This window comes from Limulus polyphemus, unplaced genomic scaffold (assembly GCF_000517525.1).
Source record: "Limulus polyphemus unplaced genomic scaffold, Limulus_polyphemus-2.1.2 Scaffold1353, whole genome shotgun sequence".
Taxonomy (NCBI): domain Eukaryota; kingdom Metazoa; phylum Arthropoda; class Merostomata; order Xiphosura; family Limulidae; genus Limulus; species Limulus polyphemus.
The window spans coordinates 268,326-283,125 of NW_013666963.1; the positions used below are offsets into that span (position 1 = coordinate 268,326).

Consider the following 14,800-nt stretch of genomic DNA (forward strand, 5'->3'; position numbering starts at 1 on the left):
TTTCCATATTGCTTATATGTTTACGTATTGTCTCATGAGAGACATGTAATATCAAGGCCATTTCACGACTGTGTTGCCTTGGGTTAGACTCAACAAGCTTCGTCATAGCATCTTTATCAATTCTAACAAGCCGGCCCTTGCCATGACAGTTTTTAAGGTTAAAGTCATCTGAACGAAATTTGCTGAACCATCATTAACACTTACGAACGTTCAAAATATTTCCATAAACTTCTTTAATATTCTTTGTGACTACAGAGGCGTTGTTTCCCTTGTATTCAAACATCATTACATGCCGAATGTGTGTCTCGTTGTGTTCCATCACTATAAGGGATTAGAGTACACTAAACTTTACACATTATATAGGTTACACTGATGTGACGTTTAGGTAGTTCGTTTAACTATTATACGTGATGGTTAATGAAAGTGTTCCAAAACGCGACAGTAATTTCGTGACGAGCTAATACTTTTACCTTGTTTGAATTGTTTTTTTTGTTGTTGTTTTTTGTTAACAGCAGTGTCAATTTCATATATTTTTTTATTCATAAGGGTGCAGTGAAGTTTGTTTGTATCCAGATAGTTTGGGGTGATTGGTAGTAAGTATTATGCACAAACATTTAAGAAACAAATGCATGCATTTCAAAACATAAGAAGCCAATTGTACATTAAAACTACTCGTATTTCTTTGTAAGATATATATGAAACGTTTCCAAATTATTTATTTTCAAATTCTATATTCTATGTCTGCCTCCGTTATTTTATAGCTGGAAACAAAGTTCTTATAAATAAATTGGCCTACGCTATATACGCTATATTAAATTGTCACGTGACAACCACAGCTAGATTGAAGTCATGGTGAAACGGTATGTACCACATACATTTTGCCGTTGTTTTGTGTTTCATATCTAATGTATGCCATCAAAATATGATAGCTTTTGGGAAGAGTATGTAACAGTAATTTCCGGCGCATAATATTCATACAATCAGGTCATAAAGATATGTTGAAATTGTGGATTCAAAACTTCCAAAACGAGGATATCAGTTACACTGGAGACAATGGAATATAGGCCAAATAGTGGCACATTGTTTATCCATAAAGAGACCTGCAACATGTCGTACCGAAGCCATGATAAGCAAAATAAGGCGTCTTGAAATAGGAGATAATCCACGAACACAAAGTTCACTGGTAAAATCCGTCCATGTGTCCTAGGCAACATAATCAAGATGGCTCTCCATCTAGAAAAGCAATACAAGTCACGTGTACACAAGTTATTTCCGTTCAATCATTGCATAGCTCAAACAGCTCGAGAATGAAGCGGGTTTTCATGCTATTCTACACCAAAGTATACCGGACAAGTCGCTGGATGCATCGTCTATGGATTTTTATGTGATTGAACTGCAGAAACAGATGCTGGGAAACCGTCGATCTTGTAAATTATATTGGTTATGAAAAGCATGCAGATAGGCGTGGTGTGCTTCAGGCATGACAACCTTAAAAAAGACCCTTTTGCAATGAATACTGCGTTGGAGAGATATTGTTAAAAAATACACCTTCGTTATTGTTGAACGTTTGCGACATGGTCTGTAACTACGTGGTAAAGCTCCAAAAACGTTTTAACATAAAGTACTGAACATCTGTTATCAGTGGTTGCATATTTTATAATTTTATTTCTGGTTGGATTATTTTTCCAATGACTGATACGTCCTAGAACTTGTGTTACCATATATGTATTAGTAGTCATTAACGGTAATTGATTAGAGAAGTTCAGGTGATAAAACAAGTAAACTATTTGTGATGTTTCTGTGTCACTTATTTTAGCGCTACTACATATCTGAAGGATATATGGTTAGAAATGATTCGGTTAAGATATTCCGAATCGGATATTTTTTATTTTTACAAAAGTTTACAAAAACGTAATACGTACATTTCAGGTAGGAAAGTAAAGTATGTTGTTTTATGTCTCTTTACTTATATATTTTTTCTGGTTATATAATGAAGATCGTTGTAGAATTCATGAGTCAAAATAATTATGTGTCTTTAAGTCATGGGTATCCTTAAGAGGGTAAATATTCTACAAACGTACAATGTCAAGTTGTTGTTTTTAGATTACTGAGACCGGACACCTGCCCCTATAATGGTATCAGACATGATTCTTGTCCATGTGTAAAGGAACGTAGAATAGGATCAGGACTGACGACTTTCAGCAAGGTAGCAATTAACATCACAACTCTACAAGTTTTGTGTAAGTTGACTTTATTATTAGTATAATACGTAATAAAGCGATATCTTTCTCAAGACTAAATAATAAATACACACTATTACTTATATAAAACTTACTACTATATTAAAGCTTTAAAGTAATAATCTGCTGTTGAATATTCTATTTTTTAAAGTTTTTATAACGACAATAGGCAATTCGAGCTATTCACGTGTTAGAGCTGCATCTTTTCTTATTAATAATAAAAAGAAATGGTAAACTCTACAGGAAATTTTACTGAGTTTTAATTATTAGGAAGGTCTCTACTATCGGACATCTTGCCTTGTAGTATTATAAGCTTCTTCTTCAGGTCGTTGAGATAGGTTATGTACAGCTTTGCTGATCTCTGACGCGTTCCTGGTTGAAGGATCTTGTGTGCTCTATTTTTTTTATCGATTGGTTCTTTTTTCATAAGTACAGTACACACAATGTTTATATTTGCTTCTCCCTATTTATGCCCACTTGCCAACCATGTCCCTCAAACAGAGTATTATATTATGTTTACCTAAGTATTTTTCTCAAGTTATATGTTATGTTGTGAAATTAAACAAAGAAGTATTTTAGCATTATTTACACATTGTCTGTTGTAATTTTGATATCTGATTGATGCTCTATCTTTTCAGCAAACTTAACTTGTTGAAGGTTGTTGGTCATTGTTTTATGTTTTCACTACGACAGCGGACGATTTCACCTTCAGTAAAACATTACGTGGACACAGAGTTAGATTTGGAGAAGCTGGGGACTGTTACAGTTTCAAGGAATGCCCTCAGGGCCGTTTCTCTATCAGCTTAAAGGGTACAGGTTTAGTCGTGTCAGAGGCCATACAATGGAAAATGTACGGAACTAGACCCGCTGCCAGAATACAAAGATTAGAGGTAAGAGTCATCCTCTTGCGATCAAAATTATTAGAAAACCAGTAAGCTCGTTTAACTTACTGCACGTTTTAAAATATATTTAGGTCCGAATAATTTAGATTTTCAAATAACTGTACTTTCTTGACAATCCTGATCATAATCTGTAGTTTTCTAATTTTTTAGCAAAGCAGAGAAATATAAAAACGTACTTGCAAATATTTATGAGTGCTTAGTAAAATATACTAAAATTTTGAATTATATATAAGGACAAATATTAAAAATTATTTCAAATAATAACGCTTAAATTGGTTGAATACTAAATCCAAAACATTTTAAACTCATCGTCTAATTTTAGATTTTTCCACAAAAACTTACCCATTTTAGTAACTGCAAAGGGATACTACATAATTACTACATACTACATACTCCTAAACCGGATCATAAACCGGACTTCTTTTGCTTTGAAAATTGCTCAGTATGTTTAACTTGTGTCAAATGATTTGCTTATGTCGACATGATAGCATGTATTTGTGTGGGTGTACCTAACGTTACCATTATCAGATATATTCAATGCAAGTAATATATATAGATATATGTATAAGTTACGTCATGAGACAACTAACCATATTAGAAATCTACTTATCTCATTGTAAGTTTTAGGCGGTTGTACTGTGTTTAAATAGTACGACTATAAAAACTTGCATCGTCACTAATATTATTATACATTAATATTTAGTAATATAATTTAAGCTCAACCTTTTAAGCAAGCTGAGATTCAGTAGGTGTCACCTTGAAACACTATTAGCAGCAAGAGCATCAAATTTACATCTTTTAACACAGGAAAAAATTAACTAACTCTTCAGAAAGCGTCAAAAAGAACATGGAACAGAAACAGTCAAATAAGTACCAGGTAAAATATCCTCACATAATAAAAACAAAATCCAGTTTGTAAAGATTATAACAGCAACCACAATAAATTGACAAGACGCAATGATCAGGTTTGAATATCCATCCTATTCACTAACGCAGCGATACGTGAAACGCAGCTTGAAAATGGTCTTTATGACGCACTCAAATGACGATCTCCACGATAATAAAACTAACTACTTCTGTATCAACATAATCAACTTTCAACGGGATGATGGAAACTGTCAAGAACAAAAACATCTAGCTCGCTTCTATCACCACTACTTATATTTCCATGATAATGTAGTAAGAGGAGCTGGTCTAAACCATAGGATTTGGCCACACACTACAGACAAAATTAAAACTTTCATGAACTACTTGTACACATAATATTCAGCGATACAATTCACAATAGAATAAGAATAAACTAAATGAATAAACCCATATTCCTATACGTGATGGTTACCAAAACACATAACTCCGGGAACAAGAACCTAAAAATATGCTCCCTTTCCTAGACATGATGGTTACTAGAACACATAACCCGAATATCACAGGATAAGGGGAATACCTCTACTATAAACTAAACCATCTAAACAATGTAAAGACGAGCTTCATAGATTGTCTAGTCTTCAGACTGAACAAGATTTGTAATATAAAATATGTTACGAAAAATGAAGAAAAACATGTCATTAAAGCCTCCATGATAATGGCTACCCATAACATTTGAAAAATAAGAGAAAAAGTATACTAGATGTACTTCCGCAGGGTTTCCGAAAGTGTTCTGTTTCAAAAGTAAATAAAACCAAAATTATAAGAGAAACAATTATTTTTATTCTTTGCTTTCAAAGTTCATATGTCATGCTACGTTGTAGCCTACAGAATGCATAATTCTTCTCATGTTTCATGGCATGCGCATATTTTACTGAAGTCAGTTTAGCACAAATTGCAATGTTAAGTGTACATTATGTGATGTAATTTTAGTGTTTACTAACTGACTGACAAACAAAACAATACTGAATAGTGATGCGAGTGGCTAAAACAGGTACCTTCAATAGCCCAACTATTAACAACAAATAATCAATCTGTATAAAGTCTACCAAAACTAACGTTTACTAAAAGAAGAAACTAAGTTGTCCATGATATTCAAAAATAAAACATGTTATTATGCATTAATTATCTGTATCATATATTTTTTCCATAGTGTCAACAAAGAAATATATTCACTGATAGAATGCTTTTAAAAAGTCCTCGTGTACCCCAAAGTTCTGAGCCTTCAGAAGTGATTCACTCATTACCTCTTTGAAATGATTGATGGTCCGAAGAAACATGTATATATCTCCTTGTTCCTTCTCAATCTTTTTTTTCCATACTGTATACATTTACCCACGGATGATGTTAGGCTTGTACAGTTATCTAGAATTTTTCCTCAAGAAATCAAAGTAGATGACATCGTGCATATCATCAGGGTCAATTCTAATTGCTAAGTATCTCACACGTTGTTGCGTGAGTTCACAAATTAAGGGCTCGTACGCAAAACAGAGCCAAGACAATAAATTATTTTTAAGGGTATAACTCACGATTGAATAAATCATTGAAGCTAAAGAAAGACTGGGAGCTTCAGCTCAATGCTGTTTTCCTGTTTAAATGTATGCTTTTTTGTATTTACAAGATCAGTAACTCAGATAAGCATACAATATGAAATACATAAGATGATCTAACCTAAGTCCCACCCTCTTTCTTGAAATATAAAAAACCTACAATATCCATACTGAGTATGTGCTCTTCTGTGCAGTCTTTATTGTGTGTTGTGAATTCTGAACCCAGTTACCTTCTCTTTAAGTTCGCCCCTGTGTTAGGATATGGTGTTATGTTCAAAACATTTATCAAAGATAATAAATTTATCTTTAGAATGTATGTTGAAAAGTTCCAAACACGCATTGTGAGTTGTATGTCTGTTTTTGTCTATTGTTCCAGAAAGGGCAAATCGTACAAGGTAAATGTGGTGGCTATTGCGGTAAATGTTCACCGGATATGAGTAGTGGCCTTCTTTTAGACATAACTCCGCCATGACCAAGGTAAATTTTGTGCCAATTTTTCATTCAATACCAATTGTTATAAATACAAAATATTCAAGAACTTTTCTTCCTGAAATTCTAACATTTTGTTGATTTACGGAACTAAAAGACGAAATATAAGAGTATATATATTATTATAATGAATATCAATATTTAATTATATGAAAATTGTATCTCTCAAAAATCCTTCATTAATGATATGGTATTTTCCCCTACTAATTGGTTGCATTGTTAGAAGAACGTGTGAATCGTGTTATGTTATATATTATTACTATTATTATAGCATAACTAACATATTATATTCTATAACGTGTACGATATTCTTGTTCGATTTTCATTATCTGATTATTCGTATAACTTATCTTAATTTAATTATGATAACTGTTACAGTACAGTAACCAAAAGACTCCATTAAGGACCAACGCGAACAGTAGTTGGAAGCATTTACACAAATAGAAATGAAGTACTACCTTGAGATGGTAAATAAAAATAAAAAACATGACAAATTGTAAGAAAGCAGTTTTAAGTAAGTAATGTATGGACAGACGTGAAAATGTAGATATTCAAATAAATAATCCGTGGTAGTAAGACAAATTAAAAACGGCAGTAAATCAGTCAGCCAAATAAATAACGTGTGGTAGTGAGAGGCAGTTAGACAATATCTGGGATTACTTTGACAACTAAAACACCTTTATATTTGAAGAACTTTAGACAACAATTGTATTGGAGGCAACAAGAGCAACAACATGAGGTGTACTTGGAGAATGTTGAGCATCTAGAAAGAAACAATGAACAAATGTTGAACTTATTTCTTGAGTAAAATTATTGATCAATTTCACTTGTTCGATTCCAGTTTATATAATAAAATAAAATTCAGATCTTATTTCACAGTGTATATCAACATTGTGAGGGTGGAAAAACTCAGTTCTTTTTAGAAACTGTGTAGCATGTGCTTACAATAGCCTAGAATAAAACAATGGCTTCTTTACTTAAATGTCAATATAGGTTATACGCCTATGTTTTAATTATGCAGTATTGAAATAGGTTATAGTACTTGTTTTTATACTTATCGACTTTTTAAATTTAGATAATAGTTGTTTTTATTATAACTTTAATTAGATCGAGGATAATTATTTGTGACGTTATATCAATAATAAATGTATAACGAAATGTCGCACTTCAAGTGTGTATTTTACAATAAAGATATTGTATCTTGTAGATACTTTGTCAAGCATACCTCTTTTGACATGACCTTCTCTGTTTCTCTGTGTTTTTGTATTTCCAGGACTACATTTACGAGCAAGATATCAAGTACTCTGATATTGGTCAGCAAGATTCAAACTCAGTATTCTTCTATTAGCTTGCAGGTTCATTTGTAAATAGCTCATCAGACATACCTCATTTAGCATGTTGCCCTGTCTCCACGATCTGTAACTTACAAGTTGAGAAACGTGCTGTGCTGTTTTCTTTCACATGCGACTCCAGGAAAAAGGGCCTTACTAATGCTGGTCTATTAAGGAAAATTTATTATCACAGTTTATGTTTATTTAACAGAAACGTATATTTGTTGATGTTAGCAGATGTTTTTTTTAATAGTATGAAAAATGGAAAGTGTTATTTTCAGGGAGCCCTAAATAGTGAAAATGCACTATGCAATGACATAAGAATTTGAACTGTATATGTATTTTAAAAAAATGAAATTTATGATATATGAAACAAATTTATACGCACATAGATTGAATACCGTACTCTATTGGGTTTCAGAAAGGACAGAACCCCTTTTTACCCCCCCCTTCTCATTTTTTTGGTGTCTGTTTTTTATATTTTTTTTTCAAGTAGTGGAAGTATCCTCTCTTGTAGCTGACACTAAATTATCATTTGTTGTTGTGGGTACAACTTGCTCGAGTTATTTTTTTATCTTATAATTTTTAGCTTCATTATACTCTCAAGGTGAGGTTTCGATTATGCATGTTTCATAATAAACTATTAAACAAAGTATACAGAGTTCGTTTATTTTTTTCAAAACTTTGCTAGAGATACTTAACTTGCAAGTAACTTTTATAGCATAACCTCACACACATTCTCAAGTTTTGAGGTAATTCTGTGAGGTAATTTTTGAAGTCCCAAATCTTTTTGGTATGTTCTATGTATAGATTCTTAAGAACTTAACTCGCTTTTGCTTATAACAAGATATAGAATCAAAATGGTGTTTTAAAATTTGCGTTCTCTATTTCTTAAAAATGGTAGTTCAGCATTAAAGTTTTTATAAGCAAATAAATATATGTTTTTTCTTATCGTCTGAAAGAATATGCAGTGTGTCACTCAAGTTGCAAAAGAACATAATAACCTCAAAAGAGGATGCAGTTAGCCCAAGCATTATTTGGAACAAAGTAAACGAAAACAGGCAAAGTATATGATTCCTAATTTTGACGCCCAAATATGATTGTATTAGAAACTGGTATTTGCTTGCAAAACCTTTGAGTCTTTGAGGATTATCATAGGGCTTGTGTCTACCTCTCTAACCATAAATATCTATATGTGCTTTTAAGGAATTTATTATTTGAATGTATTCCTTTGCTATTGAATATGAAAGTGTAGATTAGAGAAAGATAGCCAGAAAGTTTAATTTTGTATGGACTGAAATATTACAAGATTTAAATATCCAGCTAACCGAAAAAAAACAAAAAAAATATCGAATGTAAACTAAAAAGTATTAATAATGAATTAGCAGTCATTATTGTTTGTTCTTTTTAAAAATATATATATAAATATATATTATTTTATTGCACGATTAAATAAGTATTTTTAGTGTACAAAGTTTTAAGCATGTATACATTAGATACTTCCTAATAATTTTAATTCTAGATTTATTGGTGAAGTTCACATGGACCCCGTCAGCCTTTTAAACACAGTTTTATAAATAATTTAAGTATGAAATTATTATACATATATGCCTTGTTTGAGGGTCTAAAACAATATGTAGTTTACTTAAAGAAAATATAAAAAATACCGTCAATATGTCAATTAATCGAACTAATTTCAGTTAAAGTTTCGGAAACATTATATATTGAAAATTAGTGATTTTACACAATGTTTTTGGTCAGTGTTTTTACAGTGATTGTTTTGAAAGTTAAAAATATGAAATTACTCATTGCCATATGATGATAATTGGAGATTGTTTTTCATTGTTTTTGAAATTCATTTAATTATTACAGAGATTTACCTGTTTATGTTACAATGTGTATATTTTCGCATATTATTTCTATGTATCATTTTTTGATAAAATCCCATATTTCTATTCAAAATGTATTTTCACGCAAAATATTTCCAAAACGAAGATAGATCTGTTAAAGCTACTGTTTTGGTATTTGTACTATACCAACAGGTATCTGTTTGTTTTCTACTAAGTAAAAATGAGACGGCGAAGTGGGAAATCGATGAATAATTATCTCTTATATCAAGTGCGATACCAAAATGCACATGATATATTTTGATTATTCAGGAAAATGATAAAATGAAATATTTGATTTAACTTTGACTAACTTTTAAACAGTGTATACTCCATCCTGAAGTGTTATCGTTACCATAACTCATTATGTTCATTAGAACAAATCCCATAAGCCTTAAAATAAAACATTTTACAATAGAAATTATGATGTAAAATATAGGTAACACGAGTAACCTTTTTAAGAAGAAAAACCCTAAGTATTCTAGTTCTGCTCTCAATGAAAATATGTGAATCGATACGATTATAACTATAACGAGTCGCTCGTGTGTGCCACTACCTTCTGAGCCTCATTTTCACCTAGAAGCCTTCATATTTCTGCAGTTCAACAAAATATTGTTTATATAAAAGTATAAGATTAATCCGTTATTACATATTGAAGCTAGAATTAGAAGACTGATTTTATATATTTCACAAATTCATTATTGTTGAAGAGACTCCAATGTAAAATTAGTTGGTATTTTACCAACATGGAATAAACCATTTTGCTTTACAATTGTTTCGATAAACTTGTTATCCTCCAATGATTCAGCAGTAAGTCTGCAGGCTTGCAGTTTTAAAAATTGGCTTTCGATACCCGTGGTTGGCAAAGCACAGATAATTCATTGTGTAGCTTTGCGCTTAACAACCACAATCTAGAAATTTATCAAGTGTTTTACTTGGTTACTTTTACTACATTACATACATAAAATATAAGCACTTACTACATTTTTTACTGATTGTCTATCCTTTGTTAGCAAAAACATAAAAGTCGATTGTAATATAACGTTAACTTTTACTCTAAACGCTTCCAAATGCTTTGATGCTATGTTATTGTTATTTAAACATATGGTTTCAATGAATCTCTTAAAATAGGATTTGTCTATGATTCCGTTTAAATTTATTGATCTGGTTCTTTAATTAATCTAATTATAGGCTTTCTTCCTAAAATTAATATTTCAAAAAGATTTAAAAAAATAAAGTTTTATCAGAAGAATTAACTTTGGATAATATCATATATCAAATGTTTATTATAGCTAAGATTTTCTTATAATAGTACAACAAAAACCCTACCTTCCATTGTACTTTAAATAGAAAATTAATACTCTTGGTGACGAGAGTTAGTTTAGAAATATTTCGATAAAACTATTTTTTGTTTCATAGTGCGATGAAGAATGAATTTTAAATACAAGGAAAACTAACTTTGCTATTTATATTGTTTTTTATCTTTAGCCATAGTAAATAATCAAGTACGTCTGTGAAATAATTTTTTTTACTTTTGTTTGGCCCCCCAGTAGCACTGTGGTATGTCAGCGGACTTACAACGTTAGAATCCGGGTTTCGATACCCGTTGTGGGCAGAGCACAGATAGCCTATTGTGTAGCTTTGTGCTTAATTACAAACATTTACAATTACAAATTGTACCTAATGATGACAAAACCTTATCAAAACGTTGGACATTTGCTGTTGTGTTAAACTTGTATTAAAGTTTTTCTTCATTACTCATTCAAGCCGTTTCCAACCATTATTAGTCTCAAAGTAGGTTCCTCGTCATCGAATTTGAATTCATATACTCAGTTCATAAAGATGTGCTCAAATTGGGGATTTAGAATTTCCAGGACGGGGATATCCTTACTGGCATTGTACAACAAAGGTAAATGGATCTCCTTGGGGGAGTATCAAGAAAGAGAACTGCAACAAGTCGTGTCCCATATGTGGTAAGCAAATTGAGGCATCTTTTAACAGCCGAGAACACAAAGATCAGTGAGTGCACTGTACCGACGTGAATTGTTTTAACGTAGCGTCCTCAATCTCTGTTTTTTTAGAATTTGGGAACAATACCACTATATATTTTATTTTTCTCTTTAGAAGGAATAAAGCATATTGTTGTCAAGTTTAGATTCATTTGAAAAAAAAAATTACGATATAGTTTCACACAACATAAATCCAAACAACACAATTCTAGAGAAATGTTGGTTTTAAAGAATATACATAACATTTAGTGGACTTTATCAAGTAACGAAATATCATTTTATCTGAAATGTGTTACTTGATCCCATTTTAAGAATAATGTGCCTGTTACAGAACTGATTCAACTCAAATATTGAGAAAAATTATCTTCCAAGGCAATATAATTGATAATTACTTTAAATGCTTCCTTTCGAATTTTGTTTTCAAAGCACGTGAAAGAAAGCTATTATCATTCATTATGTATATGAAAATATATGTTTTTTAAATAATTATTTGATTTTTTAAGAGCAAAGTCACATTGAAATATCTACTGTGTCCACCACGGGAATCGAACTCCGGATTTAAACTCTATTTTTTACACTAATTTGGCTAATCTCAAAAGGATAAGAAATGTAAGATAATGAAATCGTGATATTCAAAGAATGAAACTTCTAAAGAATATACTGTAGTACTGTTATGAGCATTTATATTAGGTCGTGAAGAAATTAATTTCGCGTTTTGGAACACTTCATTACCCCCCCCCAAAAAAAAACAACGTACACCACGTATAATAGTTAAACGAACTGCCTAAACGTCACGTTAATGTAGCCTATATAATGTGTAAAGTTCAGTATACTCTAATCCCTTATAGTGATGGCACACGACGAGGCACGTATTCTGCATGTAACGCTGTTTGAATATAATAAGGGAAACAACGCCTCTGTAGCCACAAACAACATCAAAAAAGTTTATGGAAATGTTTTGAAAAAACTGTCATGGCAGGGGCCGACATGTTGGAATTGATATTGATGCTCTGAAGACACTTGTTGAAGCTAACCCAAGGCAATACACTTGCAAAATGGCCCTGAAATTGCATGTCTTTCATGAAACAATACGTAAACATCTAAGGAATATGGAAAACTCCTTAGAGAAGGTGTTTGGGTGCCTTACGAACTCTTCGATGATCATCGTTTCCAACGTATGAACGTTGCATCGTCTCTTCTGGCGCGTAATGCGCGTGAACCATTTTTGGACAGAATTGTCACCGGTAATGAAAAATGGATTCTTTATTCGAATATTAAACACCAAAAGCAATGGCTCAGTTCTAGGCAAAAACCACTTCCGATTCCAAAACCTGGACTCCATCCGCAGAAAGTGGTGCTTTGCATTTGGTGGGACACGAAAGGGGTAATTCATTTCGAACTCCTCAATCCACAGCAAACTGTCAATGCAGAGATCTATAGTCAGCAACTGGAACATTTAAATCAAGCCCTTCATCAGAAATGCCCTTCACTCGTTAATCTGAAAGGTGTTCTTCTTCTCCACAACAATGCATGTCCACATGTGGCAAGTTTGACGCAACACAAAATTATGGAGTTGGGTGGGAAGTTCTCTCCCACCCACCATATTCTCCAGATATGGTAGCATCGGGTTACCATCTTTTTCGTTCGCTGCAAAACCATCTTAATGGGAAAACGTATACATATATGATAAGAATGGAGACTATTTCCTTTAATAAATGTTTTGTTTTGATATATATGTTGTTCGGGTTTTTTCATCTAAAAAAAAGCGACATTAACTTCTTGTCGACCTAATATAAACCTGGAATCCCTATTTAACATGCAACATATAGTACTTCAAGTAAAACTACATTCCTTTGGATATTAATATAAACCGTAATTGCATTATTTCAGGCGACCTGTTCTTGAATATTTATCTATATCCTAATTACGTTACTTTCGGCAACACTGCGGCTTAAATAGCTAATGTTTTAAAAGCAATGGGCGTGTAGATTGTTCGGTTTGCCCATTTGTAGTTTAAGCACAAAGCTGTACAATGGACTAATTTGTGCTCTGCCCACCACAGATTTTATATAATGTGATAACGAGTTTTCGCCATGCTCTCTGCCAAATTGTTTGGATATTGACATGCAATATACATTCTTCTGAATGAGAGTGCTAGTCGGATGTTTTATAATGTTTTCTTCTCAGCTATGGAATATTAAACGTACTTTATAAAAAGGATGTTCCAGCTGCTGGGCTGCTCTTGGAAATACTTCCTACAGTGTCGAATGTGACCCGTCTGGGATCATGGTTACGCAGTATTGATCGAAATATCAGCTTCCATTATAACAGTCTTCTGTGTAGAAAGGCAAGGTCCATTGTGGATTGCTATGTTGTCAAACTTTCCACAGGCTCTCAATGCAGGTGAGCGTCGCTTCCTAGACTACATTCAAATAAACTACATGCATATAAGTCTCAGGATGCACACAATAAGAAGACTTCGTGAGTATGCTAGAGGAAAGAATAGCATATACACTGCTTTTATTCTCCATTGTTTTTGTGGAAAGTAAGGCAGATTTGGACAATAGACTACTGAATTGACGCTTCTCTCTATTTTACTCCATAATTTCTTAGAGTTCTGGCCATTAAGTTGTATTTTATCTTACAAAGTTGGTGTGAATACACTCTTCAGATGGTAACTCAATCTGTTAGATTCAAATATCTCACTATATTAAAAATATCTAGCAACTACAAAGTTCGACGAAACATTTTCTTTGTGTCATGGATATCATATTGAAAGCCCTCGTATACAGCATGCTAATCTTTCTTTGAAATTGGTCTACCCTGGACTTTGCACGTCATTTCTCAACAAGAGTTGTGACAATTCATTTAACTATATGTCTAACCATGGCGCCAATGCACTGTCGAATGTTCGGAAATTCGCCGAGAAGTAAACATATAGCATTTAGCTAAATTACTGCTTGTGACTCACATTTGTGATAAAACAGAATTGAAACGATATATAAAAAAAGCAAATCTTACTTGTAAAATGTGTCCGTAAAATGCATGTTCAGATAACGACCTATATAATGCACATTACAGACAAAAACTCAAAAGTTTTTGTATTTGGTCTCTACTGTCACAGTGTGATTGCAGTTCACCTATTAATACCATACATTTACTTGTGCATTTATAGCCTCCTATTGTATGAAAACTGCTTGATCATTTCCTACATGTAGCCTGTGTTGAGCGTTTAACAAAAAACTATACCCATCCAAAAATATAAAACTCAGTCTGGTGTATAAGAATTAGCCAAGATTTACACCTATCCGTGCATAAAATAAGGACGGTGGCTGGTATGTTTATTTGTACCAGTTATATATATGTCATTTTACCGATTTCATAGTATATTTCAGAACTTCTCAATGTCCTGGTGGATTGATTATCAGTATTTATACAATGAACAAGAGGATAAGTTCATACATTATCC

At 32.4% G+C, this 14,800-nt stretch overlaps 1 protein-coding gene across 1 annotated transcript in view; it reads left to right on the forward strand.

Annotated features, from left to right (window-relative positions):
* LOC106463227 (A disintegrin and metalloproteinase with thrombospondin motifs 9-like) overlaps positions 1-8,792 on the forward strand; it is a 170,379-nt gene extending 161,587 nt beyond the window's left edge. The window contains exons 32-35 of the mRNA XM_022390671.1: positions 2,104-2,240; positions 2,934-3,130; positions 5,993-6,093; positions 7,379-8,792. Of these exons, the coding sequence (XP_022246379.1) occupies positions 2,104-2,240; positions 2,934-3,130; positions 5,993-6,088 (430 nt within the window). The 3' untranslated portion in view covers positions 6,089-6,093; positions 7,379-8,792. The remainder of the gene's footprint in view (positions 1-2,103; positions 2,241-2,933; positions 3,131-5,992; positions 6,094-7,378) is intronic.
* The last annotated feature ends 6,008 nt before the right edge of the window (positions 8,793-14,800 follow it).